The sequence below is a fragment of the Aplosporella prunicola genome (genome assembly GCF_010093885.1).
Source record: "Aplosporella prunicola CBS 121167 unplaced genomic scaffold K452scaffold_1, whole genome shotgun sequence".
NCBI lineage: Eukaryota > Fungi > Ascomycota > Dothideomycetes > Botryosphaeriales > Aplosporellaceae > Aplosporella > Aplosporella prunicola.
The window spans coordinates 1-23,929 of record NW_022983529.1 but is presented as its reverse complement, the minus strand read 5'-3'; the positions used below and the strand labels follow the sequence as shown (position 1 = coordinate 23,929).

Here is a 23,929-nt window from a genome sequence, read left to right as displayed (position 1 = left end):
TTAGACAATGATTGATCCGGCAAGCATAGCAGGGCTCACCCTGGCGATATGTGACGCACTGCTGAAACTAGGCGAGAGGACCGCGCAATTGGTACAGGATGCCAAAACATTTAGTGAGGTAAGCCCTCAAGGCGGAAGTAAAAATATGTCATGGTAGAAGCCGGATGTTAAGCAAAAAAGCAGGACAGCGATCGACTGCAGACAAAACTGCTGAATGAGAACGCCCGGACTCGCTCGCTTCGCCACGTTCTTTTCGAACGTTCGCCGGTTTACGGTGGGATGACACTGTTTCAGAGGTTCAACGAAGATTCCCAAGAAGAGATACACGTCTCACTTGAGACACTAGTACATACACTGAAAGAAGCCTGTATTCTTTTGGAAAAGCATACACGCGGGCTGGCGACACCTCCTTCAGAGAGGATGGAGGTCTCAGAAAATTCGTCACCGACAACATATACGTCTGAGTTGTCGGTACGGGGCTTAGAGCCCGCTTTAAGGTCTCCATCCCCTGGCTCGTCTTGGAAAACCTTCCCCAAAGCGTCGATGCTACTGCTACGCTGGAGCTTCCATGACAAGAAACGAACGGAAGAGATCCTTCGAAACTTCGCTGGCTTAAATGGAGATATCCACGAAAAGATCAAGCTGCTTTGTTTGGCATCGGACCTTGGATTACCTCCACAAAATAACATTGAGCATCTCAAGCGTTTGCAAAATGATGCAAGTGCCATCGGATTAGGCTTCGATATTGATGCAAGGTTACGGCTGACTGCCCGAAATGACCAATCTGTCAGTGACAAGCCATCTTTGGAGTTGGACAGCTCTTGGTCGGAGGTACTCACGTCTACAAGAAGCCCCGACGAGCGGCTTCTGATGATTGAACGCAATGGTCAAAACTTTCTGCTTGAATATCGAGCAGTTGAGACGACGCAAGGCCTTGGACATACACTGGACGCAAGGACAAAGACCCTTATCGAGGAGCTGGCTAGGATACTACACGAACCGAAGGAGTTGGCTTTCTGCATGTTACACTGTCTTGGTTGGAAACGGATTCCCGGCAGCCAACGTGTCGGCTTAATTTTCGAAATACCAGGCGGTGTCGTTCCAAAACCAACGAACTTGTTCCATATGTTAGGGTCTCGTGTCTTTCTGCCAGAACTTGGAGAACGATACAAGCTAGCCTTCGCGCTGGCCAGGTGCATATCGCAGCTTCAGCTGGTGAAGTGGGTCCACGAAAGCTTTCGAAGCGAGAACATATTGTTTTTCCCACGGCAAAATGAAAGCTCCACGCAAGAATCTTTCGATCTCTCAAAGCCTGTAGTCCTCGGTTACGAATTCAGCAGGCCTGAGCTGGATTTCTCGTCCGGATTTACCGACATCTGCATCGAACGCGACGTCTACCGGCACCCTGAGCGCCAAGGAAGACCCGGAAAGATGTTCAACAAGATCCACGACATATACGCGCTAGGTAACACTGCCAGTTCGCAATACCGTGCCGAATACTAACAGACGTCAACAGGTGTCGTACTCTTGGAAATCGGACTCTGGGAGCGCGCTATCAATCTCGAGAGGAACAACTTCAGGACCGCCCGAGACCCGTGGGTCATCAAAGAGCAGCTGCTGAAGCAGGCCAAGCGTCGCTTAGGCGACAAGATGGGAGTAAGATACCGCGATGTCGTGGTGAAGTGCCTGACAGCGGACTTTGAGGTCGTCAACGACACGAAAGATGATCTGAAGCTGCAGCAGGCGTTCCGTGTTCAGGTTGTTAATGTGCTGGAGGCGGGAGCGAACTTTTTGTAGGAAGTGGGCGGCGCTGCTTCCTTATCGCTCTGTTACACGTGACATTGTTAATCAGCCTACCCTCGATAACCAGTAGATCAAGTTTACATCTTTTCTCACAGTTTTGGCGGTGCAGCGACCATCATATATTCCGGCTTTCCCATGTTAGATCTTCAGCTGGCGGCCAAATCACTCAATACCTAGAAACGGTCTGTAGGTCAACGATAAATGGTTGTGATTTAGGAGGTGATGTTGAACTAGTATGTCGTTGTGGCGTCGCTAGACTCAACTCAACCACAGCCACACCGGCCCTGACTAAATCTCGCAACATGGCAACCACGTGTCTCAACTTCCTCAGCTGCTGTCCTCTCTCCCGAGCAAAGCTTCGGCCTCGCCGCCCTGAACCAAACCGCTTCCATCTAGCCATTCTCATCAATGGCCTCGGCATCTCCTCACGAGCCTCGGAAGAGGCGGTAGCTGGGATATAACAGTCACTACTTAAGGTTGGGTGGTCGGACTTTGAAATTGCGCCGGCTTGTGGTGCGAGGTTATTTTCGAGGTAGGTGAATTAGAAGACAGATCAGCGCCGGGATTGGGTTGCATAGTGTGTGGAGACGAGTGTGTGGAGAGTGGAGAAGAAGAGTAGGTACCATGGTAGTGGCGGTGCGTGTGGGGGCGGAATGATGACATGGGTGGAAAGGACAGCAATGTCGCTTATGCAGGTGCACTGCGCCTCAAGCCGTGCCTTCCTCGCCGTACAAAAACACGCGACCTTGGCTTTCTCCTCCCCTCCCTCTCCATCCTCCACTGCTGCTTGCCCGCCATGGCCCCCGGTGCCCTCCTCCCCGAAGACGCTGAGCGCAATGCCGAGTTCCAGAAAGCCATGCACGGCAAGTCGGCCGAGGCCCGCAATGCCTTCCTGTCCATGCTCAACAAGGACCACGACGCCCACCGCATCATCACCGACGAGTACGTCAATCGCTGGGCCAACGACGACAAACACGCCACGGTCGAGGAAGCCCGTGAGGCCCGCAAGTCGCAGTACATGAGCCTCGTCAACAAGTGAGTCTTCAATGCAGTCGTCACATTTATTTTTCAACTGACGCCTAGGTTGCAGCTACTATGACCTGGTGACGGATCTCTACGAGGAGGGCTGGGCCCAGTCCTTCCACTTCTGCCGCTTCGCCGTCAACGAGGGTTTCCTGCAGGCTCTCGCTCGCCACGAGCACTACATGGCGCACAAGCTCAACCTGGACGAGGGCATGAAGGTTCTCGACGTAGGCTGCGGCGTCGGCCGACCCGCACGCGAGATCGCTGCCTTTGCCGGCTGCAACGTCGTCGGCCTCAACAACAACGCCTACCAGATCCAGCGAGCTTCGCGCTACGCTCAGAAGGAGGATCTCGCCCACCTCGTTTCGTTTGAGCAGGGCGACTTCATGGTATGTCGTCTTGTCCCTACCACATGAGCGGAATACTGACAACTTCAACTAGCACATGAACTTTCCCGACAACAGCTTCGACGCCGTCTACGCCATGGAGGCCACGGTGCACGCGCCCACCCTCCAAGGCGTCTACGAGCAGATCTTCCGAGTGCTTAAGCCAGGTGGACGCTTCGGCGTCTACGAGTGGGTCATGACGGATCGCTTCGACGAGACCAACGCCGAACACCGCGCCATCCGCCTCGGCATCGAGCGCGGCAACGGCATTTCGCACATGCGGCCGCGCACCGATGCCATCGCTGCTATGAAGGCTGCCGGCTTTGTCCTGGAGCTCGAGGAGGACCTCGCTGAGCGTCCCGACCGCCACCCCTGGTACTACCCTATCTCCGGCGAGTGGCAGTACACGCACACGCTTTGGGATCTTCTGAGTGTGGTCCGCATGTCGTGGATCGGGCGCACGGCTATGAGCCGCTTCCTCAAGGGGCTGGAGCTGGTGAAACTGGCGCCGCGCGGGACCGCGCAGACGGCTAATGAGCTGGCCGCGGGTGCCGATTCGCTCGTCAAGGGCGGGAAGCTGCATCTTTTCACCCCGATGTACTTTATGATTGGAAAGAAGCCTGAGGCTTGATCAAAACAAGACGCGGAGACGTAGAACCTAAAAAGACGTTTCGAGGGGGCGATCAGTCATCTTGTAGATGCTTGGAAATGCTAAGGAATTGTAATATTACTTTGACTTTCTATCATCATCATCATCATCACCTATTCATACCAGCTCATTTTGTTTGTTCCTTGCTAAATGATGGCAGTTCTTGCAACTAAAGCCAGACGACGCAAACGATCGTCAAACCCAAACCCAAACGCACAAACACAAGCTCACACACACTCGGCCCTCGCACACGCCTCGACATCAGTGTGGGCGGTGCCGGCCTGATAGCAACGCCCCCCACGATTACTGCAAAGCAGGAGTCTTGACCGCGGTCTAAGTCGTAGGTTGACGACCTGCATGAATAAGTGGGTACGTGTGTGATGCGGCGTGCATTAGAGGCCTGGCCCCCATCGCTGATAAGACTTTAGGCTCTTCTTGCCCAGCTTCCCCGACATGTTGCTCCGGCACTAGGAGAATCCTCGTTCCATTGAGATGCACGGCGCGCGAGGCTAGTTATCTTGTATGCCAAACGCGACGGCATGGGCTGTGCCCGTGAATGTCTGGGAATTTAGGCTGAGATGAAAGCTGAGATTGCCGGAATTATTCATGAAAATGGCTATACTCAAACGCAGACGGTACACGTAGATTGAGGGTATCAACTGAGTGGGCTGAGGATGCAATCTACTCTATGGCCCGTGTATATTTCTTCACTGTTTCTACCGTCTCGACATAAGCGGGAAGTGAGCTTAAGAACTCCACGCCGTCTCCTCCTGGCTCTGGTCTTCGGTGGCCCGGCGAGTAATCCGGACATTGAACTCCTTCTGGAAGAAAATACCATAGCAAATGCTCTGCCATGGTCTCTGGGGGTTGATAACCTGGATATCAAAGCGACGCAAGAGCTGCAAGAACGGGCACATTAGCACAGAACGGCCCTGCATGCATAATCCAGCAGGATGTAGGCCTTACTTACCTCGACAAAGATCTTGTTCAGGTTCATCATCGCAATCGGAATGCCCAAGCACCGCGTCGTGCCGTGGCCAAAGATGAGCTCCTGGACCTGGCCCATGCGGCGCAGGCGCTCCGGGTCGTCGACCAGCCACCGTTCGGGCCTAAACACCTCCGGGTCGCTGCCAAACACGGGGTCGAGCTGCAGGCCCCACGCGTTCAGCCCGACGTACGTGCCGGGCGGGATGAACTTGCCGTCGTACCAGTCACCCTCGGGCGGCACCATGCGCTCGCGCAGCTGCGTGATGGGCGGGAACCGCCGCAGCCCTTCTTTGATCACCGCTTGCAGGTAGGGCAACCGCTTGGCTTCTTCTTCCGCGATGGGCGACGACACAATGCCCCGCCTGATGCCGTCGTCGATCTCCCGCACCAGCCGAGTGTACACCCGTGGGTTGGAGATGATGGAGAGGAGCGTCGAGCGCATCGCCGTTGCTGTCGTGTCAGAGCCTGCTACGCTGCTGTGGTGTCAGTGGCTTTACTGTTTCCCGGACGACGGTCGAGTGCTCCACTCACAGGGAAATCGATATCTCCATCTCGACCTCGCTGGCGTCGAGGCCGCGCGATATAAACGACCCCAGCATGTCCTTCTTTTTCTCTGCTCGAGAGCCAAACCGCCGCTCGATGACTTTCTGGGAAATCTTTTGGAGCGTCAGTAAGGATTCATAGAAGAGCATCATCAGCACATGGAACGCCTACCCCCATAATCATGCCAATCCCCTTCTTGTCTGCAGCGGACGGCACGATGAACGGCCGAAGGAACTTGAACTTGGCCGCCCACGCCAAAACATTGTTCAGCTCCAGGATGACAGAAAAGTGCTGCACAATGGGCAGCTGCGACTCAATCGTCGCCAAAAAGCCAAACTTGTCCGCGTCGGCCTCGAGGAAGCCCAGCGGCTTCCCAAACGCCAAGCTCGTGATAACATCGACGGCGAGATACTGGATGCGCCGTGCAATGTCGAACGGCCTGGTCGCCTCCGCCTCCGACAGCCAGTTCCGCTCGACCAGGCCGACGAACTCGGCTATGCGCGCGTCGATGGCCGCTTCCAGCCCCGTGATGTCCTTGCCCGCGTACCCGGCCGACATCTGGTACCGCAGGTGGTTGTGCTTGCCCGTGTCCCGCTCCGACACAATGTTCGGCACGTGCGGGTCGATCTTGATCGAGTCGAACCACGGGCCGCGCGTGTAGTGCGACCGCGCCGCCAGTATCCGCCGCGTCAGGTCCGGATCGCTCGTCACGAGGTTGTTGGGCCCGATCCGCGCTACCGGCCCGTACTTTGCGTTGACGTCGACGAATGTCTGCGCAGAGTTTCCCGATGCCAGCACCTTGCATAGCCAGAGCCGCGTGTAGGCTGCCCATCGCGGCCCTGGGAAATCGTTGAGGTGCACGAGGCCGTTGCGGAGAGAGTCGATGGTGTAGGCTGCTAGAAGTAGGCTCCCGATTGCTACCACGAATTTGACTGGGTGTGCAAGCAGTTCCTGAAGGAGAATCCTTAAAAATGACTTTGAAATCAATCTGTCGGGTTCGAAAACAGTAGGCGCTACTGATAGATGTTCTAGAGTCTTGTTCGTGTCCATGATTGGTATAGAAATATTCAGTGTTCAACTAAAGAAAAAGTAGTAAGGACGAGAGGTATTGGCTTCTTGTTCAAGGTAATTCTTCATGAAGGTTAGCCCTACATATGAGTCCAAACAATCTTGGGGTCCTAGCATGACGTAAGAAGATAAAGTGATGGGACCCTCTTACCGCGGTACTGCCAGGCGGCCATGTCCGATACCACGTTCCGTGTGATTCATCTTGGCCATGCGCCGGATCACTATTTTGAGTGCAACGTGGCTGAGTAGTAATCCATAAGCCGGCCAAGCCCGCGCTTCAGTATTAGTGCGACTGTAGGGTGTTGGCATCCTTTGTGACGAAAGAGGAAGGACAAGGATTTTTGCTTTTACTTGACTTGGCTTAGGTTATGCAGTTGACTCCTTAGATAGCATTTACTCTTTGCGCGAAAGTCCAAACTCTTGATGCTTACTGGCTGAGTAAGAGTGACGGTGTCAGTTGGTTTCCTGGTACGGCTTAGCTCAAAGTATTTCAGCCGCTGCTGACGACATCGACTTAGTATTTATTCCCACCATCGTCCTTCCAAAGTGTCCTTTTCTCAAACACCCAAACCAAGCCAAAGAGAGACCATATACCTTATTAAAACGAAATTACAAACTATGGATGCCTACACTACCGTTTCCCACATAGGTATGAAAGAATGCCTACATAGTAAAGACGAAGCTGACATACCTCTAGCAGGGGAGACCCTCATCGACCAGGTGCTTCTGGCCGCGGCCGGGAGCTTCCTGCTCTGGCGACTCAATCGAATTTTCGATGCATACTCGCAGGCGAGCTAAGGCATAAAATTATAAATATCCAACATAAAGGAGTCGGAAGAGCGGAATGCAATACGATATGGACGCGTTGGCGGCACAGTTTTTAGGATTGGATACCTCGTCGTTTTGCCGTTTTTAGTAAGGTTGTTTAGCTGCAAATCCTCCACGGATCTGTATTGCCGAAGAGGATGGGGTCCAGGCCGATCCGATGTCGTTATTTTAGTGGGGTCGCTATGCCGTTAGTCAAATATGGAAGAGCCCCGAGGCGCTCAGGAGCAGACCACGCCGAGCGTTTTGATGAATAGTTTTTTTCGCACGAATCACCTTGTTGCAATGCCTTGCGCCACAGCAACGCCACGCCCGCTTTTGCTTATGCATTGCCATACTCGCCCCCACACCCCCACCCCACTAAGGCGGTGATGGTCCACCTCCATTCTCTAGTCTCCAGCCCTGTTGACTTTGACAAGCAAATAGAATAGTGTCGCGACTGGTCTTACAGTGATAGCTACGCTGACATGACACCTGCGCTGACGTGATAACTACCCTGACTGGCAATCATTAGTTGAAAAGACTCGATACTTCTCTGAACTTGTACGAACCATTGATATCGCCATGGAACTTTCAGTACTTACAATCGTTGTTGTCTCTGGGGTACTCGTCGCTCTCTTCCTCCATTCCCTTACTCAAAAGCGCCGCCGGGATCCGCGAGAGCCACCCGTGGTTCTACCCAGTATTCCTATTATTGGTCATGCTGTTGAACTTATTCGTCATGGCATTCCGTACTACACGAAACAAAGGTGCCATACGTATTTCCAAAGTGCTCTTTTCTTTGCTGACGTTTTGGATGTAGTGCCAAACACCCGGATCTTGTGATTTACAGCATGGATATGATCACCAACAGGGCGTACATTGTAAATTCCCCAACGTTAGTTGCGGCTGTCCAGCGTAATCATCGGATCATCTCTTTCGACCCTTTTCTTACCGTTGCTGCCAACCGAATGGCAGGTATCGAAGGACATGGGCTTGAACTGCTCCGAGAAGAACAAAATGGTGGTCAAGGGCTCAACAACAAGGTGCTACATTCAATGCACCCAGCTCTTCTCGGCACTGGACTTGATCGCATGAATGAAAAGATGATCAAGTTCCTCAAGACATCGATGGATGAGCTTGCATCGCGCAGCAACGCTTTTGATCTCCATATGTGGTGTCGTCATGCCATTAGCGTTGCCAGCACAGATGCCGTGTACGGGAAGCTAAACCCTTATACGGACCGAGAAATTGTAGACGCGCTTTGGTGAGATTTCCAATGACCAAAGTCAGCAAGCTGTTTATTAATGTGCGATTAGGACATATGAGTCGAACCTCAGCCCTCTGCTGGTTAATGTCTTCCCAAGCATCACTGCCCGTAATCCGTTGAAAGCAAGAGAGCGGCTGGTAAATGCCATCGTCAAGTATTATGAAGCAGGCGGTCAGCATGATTCTTCAGAACTTGCATACAGCCGTTGGAAAATGCAGCACGATGGTGGCGCAACTACCAAAGACATCGCCAAGCTGGAAGCTGCCGTGGGGATCGGTATCTTATCGAACACGGTGCCGTCGACGTTCTGGACCATTTTCGACATATTCTCACGTCCAGAATTGTTGGATGAGATTCGAGACGAGGTTCGTGCCAAAGCTTTAAGGGTTAAAGAGGGTATACACATTGTGGACCTTGCGGCAATCAGGAATGAGTGCAAGCTCCTAGTGTCGTCATACCAGGAGACGCTGCGAACAAGATCGAATAGTGCGACGACGCGCATTGTGACCAAGGACATGATGCTTAACGACGAATGGGTGCTCAAGCAAGGGTCAGTGTTGCAGATGCCGGCTCCAACGGTCAATCGCCACGGGTCGGCGTGGGGAGATGAGTCAAGCGAGTTCAACCCACGACGTTTCCTCAAGGGAGAGCAGAAAGACGTGAAGAGGGCGACAGCCTTTCTCTCGTTCGGGGCTTCTCCTCACATCTGCCCGGGTCGACATTTTGCTACTGGTGAGATATTGTCGCTGACAGCCATGATGGTCCTCCGCTACAACCTGGCGCCACGAGATGGCTCGTGGAGGAAACTGAAGCTGAACGCGTGGGCTATCGCCGCTTCAATGACGCCACCCGCGGAGAGCTTCGAGGTGACGGTAGAGGAGCGCGAGGAGTATAAAGGTAAAAAGTGGGATTTCCAAGTGACGGAAGGACAAGGCAAGTTCGGGTTGGTTGTTGGGTAGAGCGAGATGCAGACAATGACAAGGAAGACTTTCGCATACCTGCAGCAATCACGTGCGGTTGTGACGCGACCGTCGCTGCCTAACAGAACCCGCATGTCGACGCGCTTCGTGTCGCGTTTCTTCCCTCGATCACAAAACCCACAGCTTTACTCACCAGAGCTCCGTATGTCGCCCCACTCCACAATTGCTCCACCGCACCACTGACCCCCTCTCTCCAGCTCACCCTCACCACCATCATGGGCACGCGTCACCTGATCCTCGTCTACTACAAGGGCGAATACCACATCGCCCAGTGCGGTCAGTGGGATGGCTACCCCGAAGGCCAAGGCCTCGTCGTCCTGAACTTCATCCGCAACCCCGTCAACCTCGCAAAGCTCCAAGCCGCCATCGACAACAAACGTCTGTACAAGCCGACCGAGGAGCAGGTGGAGGAAATCCGCCGGAAGAACAACGAACTCGAGTACGAGATGCATGAGCGCGAGTACAAGAGGAAGCAGCGCCAAGTTTTCAAGCGTCACCAGACTGGCGTAAGCGACTCCGGTGACGACGAAGAAGACAGCTTGAGACGCGCTACTCTGCCCCTACCATCATTTGTCCTACGCTCTCGCGCGACACCGGCGCCAGCATCTTGCAGATCGTCGCTGACGCCACGGAGCCGGTGCCTATCCAACTTGAGGTCGAGTTCATTGCCGACCAGCTGTACTGCGAGTGGGCTTACCTTATCGACCTGGATGCCCGCGTCTTGGAGGTGTACTCGGGAAATTTTAGCGGCTTTGACCAGCCTCAGGTCCAAAAGTCTACGCATGGTCGCTTCCCAGACTGGAACGTCCCGGACTTGGTCGCAAAGTTTACGTTCGACAAGATGCCCGAGCCTCACGACAAGCCCGTGACCGAGCCAGTGAGTGTCGATGCCTGACTTGATACTTTCGGACACTGTCAAGTTACCTGATGGCGGTGGGCAACAGATGCGGTCTTTGCAGGGGCTTCCATTCTTCATTAGGCTATTTGGGATAACCAAAATCTTTGCAGTCTTCCCGTAGCTGGTTGCCGGTTTACCTTTTACAATTGATTTGCCCTTACAAGTCTTTTATGCATGGATGGGCATATGATGTGTTTATAAGCAAAGAATGACGTATGAAAAGGGACCACTAGTTTTTTCCTCGGCATCAGCCGGGAAGCGGGTGAGGCGTTTCTAGCCTGTAGCGTCCCGTTCCGTTGGAATCTCACGCACTAGCGCGAGGACCCTGATGAACCCCGTCCCGCTGCCCGGAGTTACTAAAAGGACGGGGCTCGGGATTCCTCATGTCAGACAAGCGCGCTCAGCAACCAACCCTGCACTCCACTCCATAAGCCCTTGTCGCGAAATACCGCAATGAGGGCTGTGTCTTTTGTGGGTGTTCGACATCTCGCACCAAATGCAGCTGTCCTATCGCAGCTCTCTAATTTCCATTCCCCGGCACCACCACGAAAACCAGTGGCATGCTTACAGGATTCACTGTCATCTTGAGGTGGTAGAGGAAACTCTGTCAATTTTCTAATTGCAGATGCAGAATGCAGAACGAGTGGCTAACTAAACACTACTTTTACCTATAGCTGATTGCGCCATGCGGAACAAACAACTAGGGTACGGACAAAAGAGACCAAATCAAAGAACGACTGTATGCGCGCTTTAGTAGCTGCAAGTTTCGAAAGACGAATGGCTGCGATAACGTCTCACCCGAAATGCCCAACAACATGTACCACATCGACCAACACCTCCTTCATGCAGAGCCACCACTTTCTATTCCAGGTCGTTGTGGTACAGCGGGTTTGCATCGACCTGGGCCTTCCACAGTGGCCACTCCTTGATGTATCCCAAGTCGCTAATTTTCTGGGCGTCGGCAATCTCCCTCCTGCTCAGAAATCTCGGGCCGGGACCGCCCTCGGTCGCGCTGATCAACTCGGCCTCCTCTTGGATCTGGTGGTTGATCAAAGACCAGACGGCACGGTAGACGCAGCTTCGAATGCTGGTGCCATGGGTAACGATGCCGCGGTTGCGTTCCAGCACCACTGTGACCGGAGGCACGTCCTTGGAAGTGTTGGTGTTGGTGCCGTTGGTGCTGCCAGTGCTGTTGGTGAATTCGTAACCGTTCTGGAAGCGGGTGCGTGGGAACCCTGATCGGTAGGGTGGAGGTGCCTCGTCCGTGTGGCTGGTCCTGTATCTGCGGTCGAAGTCCTCGTTGCGGAAGTCCTGGTTGCGGTAGTTCTCATCGCGGTGTTTCCCATCGCGGTAGTAATCTTCGTCGCGGTAACCTTCGTCGCGGTAATCTTCGTCGCGGTAATCTTCGTCGCGGTAATCTTCGTCGCGGTAGTCTTCGTCGCGGTAGTATTCGTCGCGATAGTTCTCATCGCGGTGTTTCCCATCGCGGTAGTAATCTTCGTCGCGATAATCTTCGTCGCGGTGTTTCCCATCGCGGTAGTAATCTTCGTCGCGATAATCTTCGTCGCGGTGTTTCCCATCGCGGTAGTATTCGTCGCGGTAGTATTCGTCGCGGTAGTATTCGTCGCGGTCGAGCTCTTCCTTGTCGTCGTAGACGAAGTTTTTTCCATTGGCCCTAGTACCATTGAACAAGGCAGCCAGTGCGTCGCCGAGATACTGGTTGTTTATGAACAACTGCCGACCATCTTCCTCCCGGTAATAATCCTCAAATTCGAAAATCGGGACATGTTTCCCGAGGAAGGCAGCGCGGTTCGTGAGAGGCCTCAGCGTATCATGGCTGTTGCTCCTAGCGACAAGGGGCGGCGCTTGGGCGGTAACGACACATTGAATTCCGGGGTACGCCCTCATAAGGGCAGTATGGGCGTATATTTCCTGGAACTCTGGGCGTATCGCGGTGTTGCCGGAGACGGGAGATCCGTCTTCGACGGACCAGAGCCCGATGTCGTCAAAGTCACGCACGAGGGCGGCCGCCAGATTTCCCGTCGCATAGACTGTCGAGGGGTCCTCGGGGTTGCGCAGTGAGATTTGACCGAAGCCATCGACGAGTTTGTAATAGTCGAGGATGTGGTTCGCGTCGATGAAGTCGGAAAAGGTCTCGCGGAGGGTTTGGTTTTGAAGTTGTGCGGCCGCGAGGGAAACGGAAAGGCCCGTAAGAAGGCCAACGGCCCCGGAGGAGTGTCTGAAATGCATGGTTGGTGATTTTGTCTCGACCTCGTGGGCTAGGGCGGAACGCAGTGTGATGATTGTTTGATGCAGAAAGAATTCCGGTTCCTCAGCATCTATTTATCTTAGAGTCGTAAACATGGAGTTATCACATGTCGATCACTGGCGGGAGAGTCGGCTACCACAAAGTAAAAGTAAAAGCTAAAGTGTTCTTGTGAAGAGCCATACATAGTCCGTGCCTACAGATTTGAGTTTTGGAATTAGCTTATCGGCAACATAAAGTGTAATTCAGAGCCTTACAACGACATCTTCGGCTGAGAGCGACCCCTCTAAGTAAGTCTCCTACGCAGACGGGCTTTTTTAACTTACGGGCAAACCACTCAAAAAATACAATTGGCCCAGTAACTAAAACATCGAAGAATACCCTTTTTGTTCCCACGTGAACCAAGGTACAATCAAGTCTACCGATGCTAGCATAATTTTCTGCAAGGCTCTGTTATTCCAAACCCCAAATTTAACTGGAGAAACCCCGCAGTTCTCCGCAAACTGCTTAAATATACAGTCACCGGGGACAAAGTTTCACGTGTTCGACCCGTTCCCGCACGTTCGACACGTTTCCGCACAACACCTCAACGCCTTTGTTCAGTCTTTCCACGAGCAAATTCTTGGCGCCTCTGCACGCAACGAGGTCGTATACGCGAACATGAACTTGTACGAGGTGATTACCTGAGTAGGGAGGCAGTAGGGGGCTGTTTAAGTCCAGTACGGGGTGTTGCTCAACTATAGCCTTTTAGCAAAGTAAAACTCATGTCAGCGGATTAATCACGTATTCAACAATTCTCCTTACTACGGTCTAAGTGTGCTAAGTAATTTGCGCTGAAGCAGGCGTAGCTGCAGCGCTCGAGGGAGAGACCAAGTTATCCGTTAGGGATTTCTCGTTGAATAAGTCTCGAGTGAATCAATTGCTTGCGCATGAGTGGTCTCTCAGTGCGTCTAGGTTGAAGTGGATGCAGTTTCCGGACTCGAGTAATAAGGAACAAGCTTCAGTTGAGCTTGAGGCTAAAGTAGTGGTGGGGTGAGCTTGCGGACGGATGCCTTGTTGCTTCTAGACTTTAGTTGGGAGTGGCGTTGGTGGCTTCTAGTTCCACACATAGAGACTGGATCAAATGAGACAATTGTGGTGAAGATTAGAACCCAAGACTATGGTTTATCGGCCTTATCTTGAGCAGATGCTCAAGAAGTCCAGGGCTTTTTGTGGCCGTCGGAGCAAGTTCATATCCTCCATATGACTGGAGACTCAATTTTGATCATGGAAATATTTTTGTGTGCGCAGCATCGAGAGATCAGTAGGGATCTGGCAGCGGGCCAGGTTTTCCCTGAAGAGGGCGAAGTGACGTGCTGGCAATTCCGCCACCAGCGAGAAGCCCGGAAACAGCAGGATCCCAATGCTACTTTCGCGCATACCAAAATGGCAGGTCTTCTCTCCGCAAGCTCTTGTCCATCTTCGCAGTCATTGATACTTCTTCTGGTTTGCGCGCCCTCGTTTCCGTCATCCACCCTGTCGATATCAAAGGCCTCAACAAGCCACATCTACGCGACCCGGCTCGGTAAGCCAGCATGGAGGCCATGGACCGTGGTAGCTGACTTTGCCGTCGCGATCGGCACATCTCGGACTGTGTCAATGAGTATGTGCATTGTGGCCTCTTCTTCGGCGAGTACGTGCAGGGAAGGAAATACTTGGCTGCAAATGGCTACGAACAGCGGAGAAATTAACTGTAACGGCGATCCCGGCAACGAAGCACTACGTCATGTTATGTGAAAAGAGAGGCATTCGAAGTGGTTGGTGATACAGAGGGAGGGCAATTGAAGAAGTCATCGACAGTAGACGGAAGAGTCGTCATGTCGTTGGGATAAGCGCAAGTTGTAACAAATAGTGAGGCTTCAAGCTTTGATAGGCTGCGGAGTTAGCTACTTTTGCATTAGTCGCGGGAGTAAGATCAGACCGATTTCTTTTCTTAGTCCCTGGTGTGCGACGTCGTGACCGAAACTCACGCCATCCAGTTACACATAGGGCTGGCCCTGTCGGAGATGGTGTCGTTACTATGACATCACGCGTCCTACCCGCCCTGAATTCTCGAATACAAATGATATTGGCCTGCATTGTTTGGTCTCAGACATTCAGGAACGTACCACGACCATAAAATCCCATTGCAAACATGACAGACCAAATTCCCACCACTGGAAATCGTACCGAGCTCGCCCCGTCGGTAAAGTCCTTTCTCAACGCGAACCCCGACCTGCACCTTGGCGGGCACGAAGACTTCCATACTGAGCGCCGCCACCACCTCGAAGTGTTCGGGTATCACGCACTCCCCGACGAGCTTAAAACGAGAATCGGGCATCTTGCCTTTACTGCAGTACGCACACGGCACGGCACTATTCCGTTACGCATTTTTTACCCGCACAGCGCCGTGAAAAAGGGCGAGGGACACAGCGCGAGGGTTTGCGGCGACAAGAAACTACCGGCTTTGGTGTATTTCCATGGCGGAGGATACACGGTGGGTAGCGTTGACGAGTTCGAGAATGGCTTGCGACTGCTGGCCGAGAAGGCGGACATCATCGTAAGCGCTGAGACACTCATGATGTGAGGATGTTTTGGCAGATAACATTCATATTAGACAATCGGGGTAGACTACCACCTCGCACCAGAGCACCCATTTCCGACCCAGCTCGACGAGTACATTGACATTCTGGCCTGGGCGCAGAGCCCCGAAAGCGCCAGCCACGGCATCGACAGTGCGCGTGTACTTGGCGGCGGCGACTCCGCGGGCGGAAACATGACTGCAGCAGTGGCACTGCGACTCCGAGACGAAAGCAAGCAGCAGCTCAAAGCCCAAATCCTGCTGTATCCGGAAGCACGTCTGCCGTTCGACACGCCCGCTGCGACCGAGAACAACACCGGCTACTACCTCGAATGCAACGGCATCTTCTCCTTCGCAGACCACTACCTGCCACGGGCGCCAGACAAGGCGGTCCCGCCGTCCCACAGATACGTTTCACCCGGGATGCAGAATGTCGAAGACTTGAAAGGCTTGCCACCTGCGGCAGTGTTTACGTGTGGGTTTGATCCGCTGCGGGATGTCGGTGTGGAGTTTGCCAGCAAATTGCAGAAGGCTGGAAATCAAGTCAAGTGGAAGCATTTCCAGGATCTGACGCATGGGTTCTTGCAGCTTGCACCCTGGAGCCGGGAGGCGATGGAAGCGGTGGACGAGGTTGCGAGGGCGACGAAGGAGTTGGCTTATGCGTAGGAGATTTTGCTAGCTGCAGAGGGGACTGTTAGCACTACGGCTTAAGGACGTGTATGGTATTCAAGCGCTAAGGGTTTCAGGCTTTCGAGGTTTCCCAACAGATGGTCTTGCAGTCAGATGTGGGAATGGTGTTCGGTGAAAGTGGTTTTATCGGGCAGTGAGTACATCCTTAGGTTCTCTTTCAAAGTAGGAGCAAAGCAAGTTAAGAACAGATAAAAAATCAGCATATTTACAAAAACTATTTCCAGCTATCATTGCCGTCGCCGCGCATCCGCAACCATTATTTCTTAAACCAAAACTGGTCATCGCCCTCCGGCTCCTTATAATTATCCGTCGTGTCCACACCCATCGTGATATACCCAATGATGCCATTCTCAATATTCTCACCATCAGCAGGTACGACATTCACAACGGGGTCGTAACCGCCGACCCGTCCCTCACCGATATGGTGGTCTTCCTCATTCGTCACGCGCTCAATCTCCGTGTGCGACTTGTACGGCTCAAGCTTCATGAGCGTCTTCGTAACATTCTCGGGGAAGTACAGCTGCCCGGTGCTGACGACGTGGCCGGACTGGAGGGTGCCGTTGTCATGCAGAGTCCAGTCGGTGTAAATTTGGGCGTGGACGTGGATGGTGCGGCCGGCGTAGAAGCCCGGGAACACCGTCTTCATCTCTAACATACCCTCGTCGTTGCTAGGCCAGATACCGCGCAGGAATGTCGTGTCGTCGGTGTGCAGGTCTGACTTGCCGATCGTGAAGTTGCGGATGTTGGCTTCGTGGAGGTAGTCTTTGAAACCTTGATTGGGGTCGAGGCCAGTGAAACTGGAGTAGCTGCCTGTATACTGTTAGTTTTCCTGACTTTCTCTTTGATTTTGATAAAATGCAGCTCACCAGTAGCGTTGCAGTGCCAAAAGCTCACGAGCGCATTCGGGAGAGGCTCGCAGGTAGCCATGTCCAGGACGCCAATGTCCAGCCAAAGCGGCACACCGGGTTGGTCTTCCGACATGTCCTGCCTCTTGATCTGCGCGCGGTTCCAGAGATATGGGCCTTGGGTGACGTCGGGGGATAGGACGCAGGTGTCGTTCTGGAGCACGTCGTAGTAAGGCGCGTCGATGTTCATCTTGTATATGGCGTCGCCGGCGTCAGACCGCTCCTCGATGTCCAGCGAGCGCTTCGCCTTCATGCGCCTGGTGTAGCGCTTCTCGTTCATAAGCCCTGCTTGGCTGGCGCAGCGTTTCGACAGCGCGGCTTGGCGCTCCATCTCTGCGCGAGGGACATGGTGTCCGCCAGGGTGGGCCAAGACGGCAGTGGAGAGAAGACCGGCGGTCGAGAGGACAGTGGCAAACTTCATTCTGAAAAGAAAGAGGGACGAAATCTGACAATCAACGAGTGACTATTGGATGATGTTTTCGGTTGATATTCTTCCAAGCTCTTTTTATACGCAGCTATCAGTACTCAGTTAATTGGGATCGCCTCTGATACTGCATATTCACTTTCTCTTCCTGGGTCAATCGAAACCCATCTTGATGCGGCCAAGAACTTGGCATTTATGGAGACATCCATAGATCTTTTCTTCGGTTAGTGATAAACCCTACGTGCCAGTGTGTAACCGGGTTATAAAGAACATCCTGTTCTTTGACCTGCTACGTGAGAGATGCCGTGGATTGCGGAGGAGATGATATATCAGCCTATGTGTTCCGGATCCCTCTTCTTCTTCTTCTTCTTCTTCCCCTATTTTGAAATGTTACGTTTTTTTTTCTTTAGCGGGTACTAATGCAGAGCAAAATGGTGGGCCACGTAGCTAGTTTATGCGCGTTAAGTGTGGAGGCGTGCGCGGGTTGCCGTACGTAGAAAGGCGGGGGCGGATATTCGCGGGCAGGTGGGCCGGAGCGGAGAGGCGGTGGCGGATAGGCCCGGGCGGAGCGGGATTCGGAAGACGGGGCGGAGAACTACAACTCTCTTAGGAGGAAAAAAACCTTCCCTTTGCTTCGTGGACGTGTAGTCTGATGCAAGGCTTGGTAGTCGATATACTGTTCCTGGAGATACTCCGGTAAATTTCTGTCAGCGGGATCTTACCACCATCTTTCACTCATCATTGGAGCATGCTGATAGCGAGGAGACGGCAGACGGTAAACCCTCATTTTCTAAACACATAGCCACCGTACTGTATCTACTAATGTCTGCTATGTTCATGCTCTTTCTACCTTCACAAATTTCGAAGTTCCTTTCTCAGTTTCCGTAAGGCAAGCATCCATATTTCCTGCAGCTTCATATATGCTCTTCGGATCCTGAGAGATAGGCTCCCATTCCTCACATCCTTGTAGGCCGTAAAAAAGGAGCGGAACAAGACTTGACTTCCATGGAGGCGTGTTTCGCTTCGTATCGAGTAGGACTGTTAAAATAAAAAAGATGAGGCTGAGAACGACGAGAAACCCCGGCAGGATCAGCCAGTACCAGCGAATAACAACATATGTTTCAAGGTAATATACAGCACCGTTTACGGTTGTAGTGTTTGGCCCGGTTCGAATATGGTTCGTGATACTTTCGGTGATATTTGATACCATTTCAAAAATGTTATTGCTGGATAAAAAGACCTCGGTAATATCGATACCGTCGAAATCATATCTACCTTTCGGACTAAATAGTTCATTTAGAAGCTTTGTAAGAAATTGCATTTCGTAGTAACCAATTTCAAAGATGTGATGCTCTTTCGGGATCGAGTGCGCAGAGGTATTATCCGGCGAGAACATAAAGCTGTCGATTTCGTTCCATGCTAAATATGGCTTCGAGGTAGATCTTATATTACCACCCGATTCGTAATGAAGGGCATTATGGCTTACGAGGGAAGGTGACATTGTCCCATTAACCCTTCGTTGCGTTAGTACCGTGGTGCCATCAAGTATATATGAATCCTCAGGGGATGCTTACAACTCTAACGTTTTCGTAGGTTTTCAAGCACCATCAGAACTGGCATTCGATTATCTCCTTAAAATACTGTCGGCAGATGCTCTCATCTAGCGGCTGTGGCGTATTTTGTAATCTCTCGAAATCATCCATAATGGCAGTACTTGGGAATGCAGCTGCAAACGAAAGGTCTGAGATGTTCTTTGTTTCCATGGAATCAGTAGGAAGGCTTGTAGCGTTAGCAACCGCCCATGCTCCGAGCTGAAACATTGTCTCGTGAAATTGTACTCTCAACTCTCCTGAAGAAAACTTAATAGGCTCCCAGTCGTACTCTCTGTAGCTACGGATGGGGATGTTGTTTGGTGTAGTATATGCGTAGTTTACATGCACTCCTCGGGTCTTGTTGAGCGGTATCGGTGGCCACGTTGTACAATTAGACTTTAATGTGCCTTTTGCATCCACAATAGCCGTGCAATTTTCTGTGGGCAAAGAACTCGCAGAAGAGTTTTCCACAGGGAACTGCATAGAACATGTTCTTGCAGTACTGCTTGTAACGTTGGCACACGAACTCCAAAGGCCCAAAGAGGTGAATGTTGGCCATTTACAAACCCCACTGGGGCATGTAAATGGTAGAGCGGTGCTTGAACCGAAAAGGCTATTGGTTAGAGATCCTTTCATGCCCCTGTTGTAGCCCATTTTTACTGTCCATGAGTTAGGAAAATGCATCATATCTTAGCGAATACTAAAGCGCTTACCAGTTGTTCCACCAGTGTCCGGATAGAAATTACTGTATGCATATGCAACAGGTATAGTAGCGACCTCATTCTCTCGTAGAATGTAGCGAGTTTCGAACGTAAGAAGCAATTGGCCAAATGGTTCCATAGCCAGGGCTGCAATCGTGATTAAGGCGCCTATACAGGCAAGAAGGGCATGACCTCTCACAGATCCGAGAAATAAGGTTGAACCCCATGGTCCTCTACTTGCTCTATCAAAGCGTTCGAGGTCATTGATGGGTCGGCCTTTCGTGAAGCCGAAATGTGCCCATTTTAGTTGGCTGATGCATTCAGCTACAACGAAAAGCATCGAAGCTTTAATAGCGGTAATGAATGTGGAGATGATCGTGTTTGGGAGTATCGCGAATGGCCATCTTGCCAGTGGCTTGTTGTTGAGGATTGGGAGAAGAGCGATGATAGCAATTGTGCAGATAATGCTGAAGATAATGCTACAGAGCTCCCAACTCCAGATGGCCAAAAAAGTCGGAGCGTTTGGCTGCTGGCGGAAGGAGTCTTCGTCTAGATCAACTGACGTTGGACTGCCACGTTCCAAAGTCATGTTTCCTTCTTGAAATAATGACAGCAAATGACCTCGTCCCAATGTCGATTCTTCCGACGAGGCTTGAGTGCGTTCCTCTGTTGGAGTTGGGCTTCCAGTTGTATCCTGGTGGATGAGGTACTGTGATAATTCATCTTCAGGTAGATGCGACCTCGCTGAATCGGTTGAAGAGCGGCTTTCTGGGAGCGACCGCGTGATCATAACAGCCTTTTCTCGGTGTTGGTAGTGTTGGCGAAGACAAAGAGCAGATATACGAGCTGAAATAGACAAGACAAAGGCTAGGTATATATCAGAGCCTTTCCGCAAGGCTAGGGAGTTGCTGCATGATGACGTAGACTTCGATTTCTATCATATTTTAGCTCCCGTAAGAGTGGGTCTCTTATCAGCGGGATGGTCCCGTGGCGGCGCGGAGAAACTGTTATACCTACTCCCTCCCACACCTCAGGACCTTTCTCTCTCATCGTCGCATCCAGACAGATCCTGCTGCTGTCCGCACGTCACTCCGCTGCCGTCGCTAGGTGTGCAGAGTCGCATTTTAGAACACTACGCCTTCTATTCCATACAAACTTTCCCAAAATCGATCGCGATTCTCACAATCGCTATGCTCCTTCGCAAATCCTGACCTTTTGAGATTACCACCGCTATTCCCGCTATGACCGCGTCTGCACATGCGACCGCATTGCAGTATTGATTGTCATGATGACTGCATACTGGTAGAAGCGACTGGGAGCTGAGCGACCAACAACGTGAGCGATTACGAGAGCAATTGAGAGCGTCAGTTGCATATCTACTCCTAGGAGTGCTGCATGGTTCAGACAGACTGTGCGTTGCAGGATGGGCGACTCTAGGTGCGGAAGGCCTAAGTTTAGCTCATCTAAGCCAGGGTACCTTGCTTGGCAGCGGACCAATTGGAGAGTAAGTACACATGAAATAATACTTTCAGCCAGCTGTGGTCTTTATGAAACTAATTGTTGTTATAGTTAACGAATGACACCAAGAAAACCTCGTCAATGTGCCAGCAAAACTTCACATTTTACAAATACAGTTGGTGTCGGTCTGCGGGAACTACGCCCGCCTTAGCCTTTCGGCCCCCAAGTTTGTCCAGCCACAATCCTCAGCCGGCGTCTTGGGATACGGTGTGCTTGTCAAAGCAGGTGTCTATCTTTAACCCAAGACGCGTAAGCGAAATCCTACGCTAGCAGGGAGATTGGGATTACGTACGGCAGTAGGAGTGGTGGTGGCTGAGTGCCACAACGGGTCGTGTTCCGAGTTCCGATCATGCCATGCTTTACTGCCCTCGAGAGCTACAATTGGTCTACCGGGCCGTGGCTTTTTCACTTGTCCGCTCGGGTTAGTCTTTGGAGCTAAGTCCTTTTCTCCATTTACCTCTTTAGGCAACAACAACTTGCAGGGCCGGGGCGGATCCGTGTATTGCGAGAACCACTACCTTCACAGGATTTACACTATGACCTCGTGTCGTATATATACATGATCGCCTGCGTTGTTTTGTTCTAGGCATACACTCCCTGGTTCCTTTTCTTACACTCTCTACTTCGTTTTCTTGAAAGACCTGCGGAAGATGTTGATTCTCCGGCCTGTCGCACACGCCGCAGCTGCACTTGTGCTGCTTTGCTCAGTCTCTGCATCACCCCACAATCCATCCCACAATTCGTCGACTTTGCTTCCTGTCGTAGACTTGGGCTACGAACTGTACCGCGCCAATGCGTTTAACGTAAGAAAGCTGAAATATCCTTAAGAATTCTCCGCTTACATTTGCTAGGAAACCCGTGGCTATTATAACTTTTCTAACATCAGATATGCCGCACCACCCATTGGTGACCTGCGCTTCATGGCGCCTTTATCTCCAGTCACCGACCGCTCTGTGATCAATGATGGCAGTGTTGACCGCATTTGTCATCAAGGCAAAGCTTTAAGCAAAAGAGACGTCCGTGAGACTGAGGATTGTCTCTTTTTGGATGTCATTGTACAGAAAACGATATTCGACAAGGCGGGTCGTGGGAAAGGCGCTCCTGTTCTCGTCTGGATCTATGGTGCGAACGCAACTCAAAGTTCGATTTATTGATTGCTAATAAAGGCTTCAGGTGGAGGTTACACCGCAGGATCAAAGGCGGCAGAACGCACTCCCAGTGGGTTGATCCAGCGTAGCATCACGAAGAAATCCGACGGAGTCATCTACGTGGCTATGAACTACCGCCTTGGTGCATTTGGGTGGCTGTCGGGACCGACTTTCCAGGAAAACGGAACCAGCAATGCTGGTCTGCATGATCAGCGGTTTGCTCTCCAGTGGGTCCAGGATAACATTCACCTCTTCGGTGGCGACAAAAACCGCGTTACTGTTATGGGAGAGTCGGCGGGAGGCGGCTCGATTGTTCACCAGCTTACGGCATACGGAGGTGTCTCCAGTCCGCCTTTCAAGCAGGCTATCGCTCAGTCTCCCGACTGGCTGGCTTTCCCTTCAAAAGTCGGCCAAGAAACGGTTTTCCAAGGCTTCCTCCAGGCAGCCAATGTCAGCAGCATTGACGAGGCCAGGAAGCTTTCTTCCGAAGAGCTCATGAACGCAAATGCGCAGGTGATAGCAGCTGCATCCACGGCCTTCCGCCCAACTATCGACGGAGATTTCGTCGCTGAAGATCCCAAAGCCCTCCTTCTCCAAGGCAAATACGACAAGAGCGTAAAGGTAATGGTCGGTCACAATACTAACGAAGGCCTCGAATTCACGCCTCAAGTTACGACGGACGCGCAGGCGGACGCCTTCATCAGTGCCGCCCTCTACACTGCTCCGAAGGCAACTGTAGAATACGTTACCACCACGTTGTACCCGCACGTATCCAATGGCACCAACAGCACCAGCGCGCTCTACACAACTCCATACCAGCGACTCGCGCTTATCCTTGGCGAGGCAACCATCCTTTGCAACGCCTATGCGCTGAGAACTGCATTCAAGAACAAAACGTACGGATACATTTTCGGCGTGTCTCCCGGCCTGCACGGCCAAGATGTTCCGCACACGTACTACGATCCCGGTTCGGCGCCTAGCAGCGGTGACGGAGGGGTCGCTGCGACTTTGCCATTCAATGTGACGGTCGCGGAAGCCTTGCAGGATTACATTACTACGTTCGCGATAACAGGCCAGCCCGACAGTGCTCTAGATGGGCTGCCAAAGTTTACAAAGTATGGGAGCGATGCGAGCGTGGTTGGTCTTAGCCAGGGAGGTATTAGCCTGCAGAAGGACACGGCGGCGAACGAGCGTTGCAAGTGGTGGGGCGAAAATCTTAATTTATAGGAGAAAAATTCGTGATCGAGATTGAGTTGAGTTGAGTTGAGTTGAGTTGTATTCATTTACCCTGACCCATCGCCCTGAGCGATATGTAGGCTACGACTATTCAAAGAGTTTTGCTACTAGTTTACATATAATTTGTTAATCTGGGAGGAAAAGGGAAGGTAAAAGGAGCGGATAGTAGGGTAGGAGGGGATATTGGTGTAGAGGTTCTATACTATAGGATTATCTCTATTCTTAAACCGTTGTGAGTCTTGTGCAAAGCTTAGTACGGCCTAAAGCTGTAATACTATTATTCTCTAATTATCGTCTTTACTCTAGGTAGCTACGGTATTACTTAGTAGCTTCCTACCGAGTAAGGCTAATAGGCTATTCTTTTCAACTTTCTCGAGGCAGAAGGGAACGCAATAACTGATTGATTGATTGATTGATTGATTCGTTTTACGTCTATATG

The 23,929-nt window shown here is 51.9% G+C and overlaps 11 protein-coding genes across 11 annotated transcripts; 6 read left to right on the top strand and 5 right to left on the bottom strand.

Annotated features, from left to right (window-relative positions):
- Positions 1-7: 7 nt before the first annotated feature.
- On the top strand, positions 8-1,797 carry K452DRAFT_354493 (uncharacterized protein; the record flags this gene model as incomplete). The annotated part of the gene is made up of 3 exons (XM_033545889.1): positions 8-118; positions 184-1,465; positions 1,517-1,797. 3 exons carry the CDS (start codon positions 8-10, stop codon positions 1,795-1,797), a joined length of 1,674 nt encoding a protein of 557 aa, XP_033402710.1.
- Positions 1,798-2,546: 749 nt separating this feature from the next.
- Positions 2,547-3,990, top strand: K452DRAFT_261135 (uncharacterized protein). Its single transcript, XM_033538568.1, has 3 exons — positions 2,547-2,838; positions 2,894-3,215; positions 3,268-3,990. The coding sequence occupies exons 1-3, from the start codon at positions 2,600-2,602 to the stop codon at positions 3,841-3,843; spliced, it is 1,137 nt and encodes a 378-aa protein (XP_033402709.1). The 5' UTR covers positions 2,547-2,599; the 3' UTR covers positions 3,844-3,990.
- Positions 3,991-4,517: 527 nt separating this feature from the next.
- On the bottom strand, positions 4,518-6,441 carry K452DRAFT_314252 (uncharacterized protein; the record flags this gene model as incomplete). The annotated part of the gene is made up of 4 exons (XM_033543737.1): positions 4,518-4,760; positions 4,832-5,321; positions 5,380-5,504; positions 5,563-6,441. The coding sequence occupies 4 exons, from the start codon at positions 6,439-6,441 to the stop codon at positions 4,608-4,610; spliced, it is 1,647 nt and encodes a 548-aa protein (XP_033402708.1). The 3' UTR covers positions 4,518-4,607.
- A 1,407-nt stretch (positions 6,442-7,848) lies between these two features.
- On the top strand, positions 7,849-9,515 carry K452DRAFT_261129 (uncharacterized protein; the record flags this gene model as incomplete). The annotated part of the gene is made up of 3 exons (XM_033538567.1): positions 7,849-8,033; positions 8,087-8,530; positions 8,583-9,515. 3 exons carry the CDS (start codon positions 7,849-7,851, stop codon positions 9,490-9,492), a joined length of 1,539 nt encoding a protein of 512 aa, XP_033402707.1. The 3' UTR covers positions 9,493-9,515.
- A 107-nt stretch (positions 9,516-9,622) lies between these two features.
- K452DRAFT_261128 (uncharacterized protein) lies at positions 9,623-10,408 on the top strand (the record flags this gene model as incomplete). The annotated part of the gene is made up of 3 exons (XM_033538566.1): positions 9,623-9,655; positions 9,711-9,995; positions 10,052-10,408. The coding sequence occupies exons 2-3, from the start codon at positions 9,729-9,731 to the stop codon at positions 10,406-10,408; spliced, it is 624 nt and encodes a 207-aa protein (XP_033402706.1). The 5' UTR covers positions 9,623-9,655; positions 9,711-9,728.
- Positions 10,409-11,272: 864 nt separating this feature from the next.
- Positions 11,273-12,661, bottom strand: K452DRAFT_293491 (uncharacterized protein; the record flags this gene model as incomplete). The annotated part of the gene is made up of 1 exon (XM_033541583.1): positions 11,273-12,661. One exon carries the CDS (start codon positions 12,659-12,661, stop codon positions 11,273-11,275), a length of 1,389 nt encoding a protein of 462 aa, XP_033402705.1.
- A 2,162-nt stretch (positions 12,662-14,823) lies between these two features.
- K452DRAFT_314249 (uncharacterized protein) lies at positions 14,824-16,190 on the top strand. The gene is made up of 2 exons (XM_033543736.1): positions 14,824-15,255; positions 15,313-16,190. The coding sequence occupies exons 1-2, from the start codon at positions 14,851-14,853 to the stop codon at positions 15,940-15,942; spliced, it is 1,035 nt and encodes a 344-aa protein (XP_033402704.1). The 5' UTR covers positions 14,824-14,850; the 3' UTR covers positions 15,943-16,190.
- A 32-nt stretch (positions 16,191-16,222) lies between these two features.
- Positions 16,223-17,292, bottom strand: K452DRAFT_218130 (uncharacterized protein; the record flags this gene model as incomplete). Its single annotated transcript, XM_033536340.1, has 2 exons — positions 16,223-16,776; positions 16,833-17,292. 2 exons carry the CDS (start codon positions 17,290-17,292, stop codon positions 16,223-16,225), a joined length of 1,014 nt encoding a protein of 337 aa, XP_033402703.1.
- A 776-nt stretch (positions 17,293-18,068) lies between these two features.
- Positions 18,069-18,796, bottom strand: K452DRAFT_330335 (uncharacterized protein; the record flags this gene model as incomplete). The annotated part of the gene is made up of 1 exon (XM_033545114.1): positions 18,069-18,796. The coding sequence occupies one exon, from the start codon at positions 18,794-18,796 to the stop codon at positions 18,131-18,133; it is 666 nt and encodes a 221-aa protein (XP_033402702.1). The 3' UTR covers positions 18,069-18,130.
- On the bottom strand, positions 18,485-20,411 carry K452DRAFT_21 (uncharacterized protein). The gene is made up of 4 exons (XM_033536153.1): positions 19,601-20,411; positions 18,870-19,546; positions 18,782-18,809; positions 18,485-18,724 (listed from the first exon to the last, which is right to left on the bottom strand). The coding sequence occupies exons 1-2, from the start codon at positions 20,376-20,378 to the stop codon at positions 18,903-18,905; spliced, it is 1,422 nt and encodes a 473-aa protein (XP_033402701.1). The 5' UTR covers positions 20,379-20,411; the 3' UTR covers positions 18,485-18,724; positions 18,782-18,809; positions 18,870-18,902.
- Positions 20,412-21,756: 1,345 nt separating this feature from the next.
- On the top strand, positions 21,757-23,481 carry K452DRAFT_293488 (uncharacterized protein; the record flags this gene model as incomplete). Its single annotated transcript, XM_033541582.1, has 3 exons — positions 21,757-21,909; positions 21,958-22,228; positions 22,280-23,481. The coding sequence occupies 3 exons, from the start codon at positions 21,757-21,759 to the stop codon at positions 23,479-23,481; spliced, it is 1,626 nt and encodes a 541-aa protein (XP_033402700.1).
- Positions 23,482-23,929: the final 448 nt, after the last annotated feature.

Excerpts from the sequence above, each read along its gene's own strand:
- K452DRAFT_261135 (XM_033538568.1), top strand. The coding sequence starts at position 2,600 with ATGGCCCCCGGTGCCCTCCTCCCCGAAGACGCTGAGCGCAATGCCGAG. Across the intron at positions 2,839-2,893 it reads TACATGAGCCTCGTCAACAA|CTACTATGACCTGGTGACGG; the intron begins GTGAGTCTTCAA and ends CCTAGGTTGCAG. Across the intron at positions 3,216-3,267 it reads TTGAGCAGGGCGACTTCATG|CACATGAACTTTCCCGACAA; the intron begins GTATGTCGTCTT and ends AACTTCAACTAG.
- K452DRAFT_314249 (XM_033543736.1), top strand. The coding sequence starts at position 14,851 with ATGACAGACCAAATTCCCACCACTGGAAATCGTACCGAGCTCGCCCCG. Across the intron at positions 15,256-15,312 it reads CCGAGAAGGCGGACATCATC|ACAATCGGGGTAGACTACCA; the intron begins GTAAGCGCTGAG and ends CATTCATATTAG.
- K452DRAFT_21 (XM_033536153.1), bottom strand. The coding sequence starts at position 20,378 with ATGATCACGCGGTCGCTCCCAGAAAGCCGCTCTTCAACCGATTCAGCG. Across the intron at positions 19,547-19,600 it reads GGACACTGGTGGAACAACTG|TAAAAATGGGCTACAACAGG; the intron begins GTAAGCGCTTTA and ends ACTCATGGACAG.